The 5,308-nt window shown below is 41.4% G+C and overlaps 1 protein-coding gene across 1 annotated transcript in view; it reads right to left on the bottom strand.

The window, feature by feature from the left end:
* Positions 1-382: 382 nt before the first annotated feature.
* RPS6KB1 (ribosomal protein S6 kinase B1) overlaps positions 383-5,308 on the bottom strand; it is a 58,844-nt gene continuing 53,918 nt past the window's right edge. The window contains exon 15 of the mRNA XM_040424669.1: positions 383-3,059. Within this exon, the coding sequence (XP_040280603.1) occupies positions 2,822-3,059 (238 nt within the window). The 3' untranslated portion in view covers positions 383-2,821. The remainder of the gene's footprint in view (positions 3,060-5,308) is intronic.

Raw genomic sequence — 5,308 nt, 5'->3', positions numbered from 1 at the left:
AGCACATAAATTATCTGATAAAAATGAAACTAAAGATCTTTAAAGGCTATGGACACCTTAGGGAACTATTATTATTGCATTGTACTCATGTTGAGCTAAAATAATTTTTTCAATTGGTCTTATAAAAAAATAAAAAAAAAGGCCAGAGTTGAGATTCTATAGTAGCAGACTGTTTATACTATGTCCCGTCAGGGAACTCAGCTGAAGGCTCATGTGAAGTCTAATCTCTGATCTCCCGGCAGCTCATATCTCCTTTTTTGTTTTATTTTTCTGCTCTTCTGACCGATCAGAATGGAAAACAAAATGGTGATGTAAATGCAAATGTAAGATGCTCACAGCTAGGCTCAAACCTAACCCTTTATGACAAAATCTGCTGAAAACGTTTAATAAAGACCAATTGAAAAATGGTTTTGAGCCCAAAATGAGTAAAATACAATATAAAATGCCCTCTAAGGTGTTCATAGCCTTTAAAATTTGGCATAAAAGCAGTCTTCTCAATCAGTGTAAATGTAAGGCGCATACCTAATTTTCTTTATTTGTATAATACAGTAATATAGGGATTGAGGCCTAAATTACAATGCACGCTTAACACTATAAGCTATCAAGTCGGATTTACATTTCTCATCATTACAGATCACACTGAACGCTAGTAAAAACTATGAGTGCTAAATAAAGCTCACAAATGAATCAATTAGTGCTGTAAGGGGTCCTAAACCTTTGGTGAAACCAAAATAGTGCAGCAACGTTCCTCAGACTGCTCTAAGCTATTGGGTTTCATCTGCTTTGCTCAACTTTTCTAGCATGCGGAGTACGGATCTCATACGCTTTCTGTGGATCTGTACTCTGCATGGCAGAAAAGCCAAGAACCACCGATGAAACTCGACAATGAAGAGCACTGCTGCTCAATCGTGGTTACACCAAAGTTTAGGCCCCTTTTAAATTCAGCTGTATATGGCAAAGCAGCTCTCTCAATGAGACGTACTTGTGTCCCATTTCTTTGGGTGTAACGTAGGATCCCCTTGTGCTTGCAAGCTGTTTAAATGGCTTTTCTGAGACTAATATTGATGACCTCTCCTTAGGGTGGGTTATCAGTATCAGATCAGTGAGGGTCTGACTCCTGGCACCCCCACAGGCTGCTGAGCAATATTCACTGCAGCAGCATTCATGGCCACTACCCAGTCTATGGAGGTTTGCGGTTCCAGAACATGGCAGCTGACTGGCAGAGGTCGGGAGTCAGATATGAATGACCTATGCTAAGGGTAGGTCATCAATAAAGTCCTGGAAAATCCCTTTATCTATACCATCACTGGTATGAGTACACATATAACGGACAGACCGCTGAAGAAGCTTCTGAGCATTCACAATGAAAACATTTACAGATGATTATCTAGTGTCCAACAAGTGACTTTCTTTTTTTAAATATATATATATATAAGCTGTGGTACAGTGCCAGTTATTTGTCATGGGTGCGGTCGGATGGGAATCATACGGGAAACAGATTAGCAATAGCTGCAATGCCAACTGCACCAAATGAATGCTCTCTTTAATCAATCAGTGACATCAATACATAACATTTGTATGGCTTGTTTCCTAGGTTCAACTATAGGTTGAAATGTGTGTGTGGCTGGTTCAGGCGATACAACCATACTCCTGTCTAAATGTACATAATCTTACAGGACTACATGGAGATGCACAAGAAAAACACTTGTGTGATGCTGTTAGGTGTACAATACAAAAATGGTGATGATTTATCAACCTTCTCAGAGATGTTCACGAAATTGCTTTGTTAAGGCAGTTAAGGTAAAATTACCTTTATTTCTTTGTACCTAGAAGCCAAACAGCTAAACCATTCATACAGATTCCAAGACCAGCATTGTGATAACATTCCCTAGGTCCAGGGGCAGTATTCCCCCCTCTATTGGAAGACATGAGTAGAAAGGCCATAATACTTTTACAATCGGAGAGTCCCAGCATTTAAAGTTCTTACAACAGCAGAGAAAGCTGAATATATGGAGGAAAAGAAAAAGGAAAAAATAGCAAAGGAATACATTACTGGTAGCAGGTAACACTCCAGTGTCAAGGTTCACATGTGCCTTGGATTCAATTGAGGCCTTCAATACTCATTTCCTTATATGCTGAATGCAAGTAAATCACACACTGATGCAGAAGTCACCCCAATGCATATCTTTCCCCAAACCCAATGGAAGACTGCCAATGGTTTCTGGGTAAATCTAGCCCTCTCTAACATGACATTTGGGAAGTTCATTATTATGCATGTCAATGTTCTGTTTCCAGAAAATCTTAGAACATTTTCAAATGTTGTGTGCAAAACACATTTCAGCCATTAAGACAAGTTCTGTTACTTGAAATACGACTTACTGTATTTGCAGAATCATATCCTCCATCCACTGAGCTCATTTTATGGTGGTGATAAAAAAAAAAATATGTAAACATGTAAAGTAGGATATAATCCTTGAGCAGACATGTACGCTGGGAGCTTAGTAACACATTGCCTCCATTTCTGATTGCAGTTTCTTAATCTCCTTTTTATGCACCACTGATTGAAATATATATATTGGAGCATATATATATATATAAATTATATCTTAAAAAAAAAAAAAATAATAATTACGGTAAATGTTCGCGACTTAGTCTTGCCAAACTAATCTGTGCAGTAACCAAGAGTACTTTTCATTATCCCACTGAAAGGGAATTGAAAAAGAACCCAAAACCTATATATGTTTGCTCTGCTTTCAGTTGGGTTTTATGTTTCTTGGTTTCACCACCTGTACAAGTCAAAGGGTCAGGAGACAGTACATGGTCATAGATTCATGCGTAGATGTTCCGGTCGTTTGGGGATCAGTGGATAGGTTTGTTTCTTATATGGCCCGACATTAGATTGTCTAATTGGTAATGGCGCTGAGGCTTCTCCGCTTACGGTCACATCCATTTGTTCCACACCACTTGTTTCCATTCGGAAATCCGCAGGTGTCTGCGCATTGGTGGCTCCAGCAGCTGTTCCTCGTCCCCAGAAATCACCAGGGCAAAACTTGACAGGGCTTTTAAAAAGAAAATAAAAACTGTCAAGTCTCTACTAAACTTAGGCTACTTTCACACTAGTGTTTTAGTTTTCCGGTATTGAGTTCCGTCATAGGGGCTCAATATCGGAAAAAAAGCTTCAGTTTTGTCCCCATTCATTGTCAATGGAGACAAAACTTAACTGAACAGAATGCTCCAAAATGCATGCCGTTCCGTTTAGTTGCCTTCCCAGACCAGAGAGCAAACCGCAACATTCTGTAGTTTGCCTTTAGTCCTGGGATGCGGAGCAAGATGGATCCGGCATGACCCCCAATGCAAGTCAATAGGGATGGATCCGTTTTCTCTGCCACAATAGAAAACGGATCCGTCCTCCATTGACTTTCAATGGTGTTCATGACGGATCCATCTTGACAATGTTAAAGATAATACAACCGGATCCGTTCATAACAGATGCAGATGGTTGTATTTCAGTAACGGAAGTGTTTTTGCTGGACCCTGCCGGACACAACAAAAACGCTAGTGTGAAAGTAGCCTAAGGGTACAGCCGTACATGCAGAGGTTTTTTTAGCAGACAAAGCAAAAATTAGGAGTGCATTCTAAAAGGAGAGAAAGTATTAAAGGGGTATTCTCATCTTAATGATCACTGTTAAATCTGTTAAAGATTTGACAGTGATCATTTTTCTAAATACATGTTATTACCCAATTCCCACCCTTTTTTTTTAGAAAATAAGTCCCCTCTTACCTGATGTTGTCTTTGGTCTCCCCTGGTTACGGCCACCTCTCCTGTCGAATCCCGCCAGGCCGCGCTTGCGCAGAAGACTGAAGATTCTCTCCCGGCCGGGCAATGTCCTGAACGCGCACGCCGCCGCGCATGGGCCATGATGACTTCTTCCTGGCCAGTATAGTACAGAACCGCGAATGCGCACGCCGGCTCTGTACTATACAGGCCAGGAATAAGTCACCATTGCGCATGCGCGGCGGTGTGCGCGTTCAGGACATTGCGCGGCCTGGCCAGGAGAGAATCTTCAGCCTTGTCTTCTGCGCAAGCGCGGCCCGGCCGGGAGAAGAATCCAGGAAGTGAACGTCACGCTCAAGGAAGGTAAGTATGAAAAGGGAAGATGAGAATACCCCTTTAAGGAAAGATACTACATTTTTTAAATCCACTCCTGGTTTTGAGTTGTACCCTTAGAAGCATTAGTGACTTTGCACAATTATGAAACTTTGCTAATACTATGGGTAACGTATCTTCCACCAAAAACTGAAAAAGCAGGTTCACCAGATATGAACCAGGTTTCAACAGGCATCTCATTTAGGGTACTTTCACACTAGCGTTATTCTTTAACGGCATTAAGTTCCGTCCTAGGGGCTCAATACTGGGAAATAACTGATCAGTTTTATCCCCATGCATTCTGAATAGAGAGAAATCCGTTCAGGATGTCTTTAATTCAGTCTTTTTGACTTTTCAGGACGGATATAATACCGCAGCATACTGCGGTTTAATCGCCGTAGAAAAATCCCGAACACTTGCTGGAATGCAGGATCCAGCCCCGAGTGTTCTGACAAAACGGACCCGGCATTGCGGTCTGTGCATGCTCAGACCGCAAAAAATGTGAAAAAAAAATGCCAGATCCGTTTTTCCAGATGACACCAGAGAGACGGATCCGGTAATTCAATGCATTTGTCAGACGGATCAGGATCCTGATCAGTCTGACAAATGCCATCAGTTTGCATACGTTTTGACGGATCCGGCAGGCAGTTTCGGCAACGGAACTGCCTGCCAGAATTCTCTGCCGTAAATGTGAAAGTTCCCTTATCAGAGTATCCAGTTGGGGTGTATTCCCAATTGGATATTTATGGCATATCCACAAGATATACCATACCTGTCTGATTGGAGCAAGTCCAACCTCTGGGACTTACTACTACCTTTAGAATGGAGCCCCATTTTGCACCACCACAAATGAAAAGGTGGCCGACTTCTAAAGTCCCATAGAAGTGAAAGGAGAGCACCACTCCGTTCATGGTGATGCGAGATGGAGCTCTGCCCTAAATGTTGAAACGAGAATATCTCTAACTAATGTGATGTATGTAATGTGATGAGCTATGTATAATGTGATGGAAAAATAAATCCAGCCAGCAAAGGAAGCAATATGGACAACCACAATACATTAGTAAGGGCCTTGTAATAACTTTCTCTACATGATAAATGCCATTTGCTGATTTAAGACAACCCCTTCAAATGTGGTAACAAGCAGCATTGAGAGTCCAGTCA

This window comes from Bufo bufo, chromosome 3, assembly GCF_905171765.1.
Source record: "Bufo bufo chromosome 3, aBufBuf1.1, whole genome shotgun sequence".
Classification (NCBI taxonomy): Eukaryota; Metazoa; Chordata; class Amphibia; order Anura; family Bufonidae; genus Bufo; species Bufo bufo.
The sequence above is the reverse complement of the archived record's forward strand: the minus strand, read 5'-3'. Positions and strand labels throughout refer to the sequence as shown.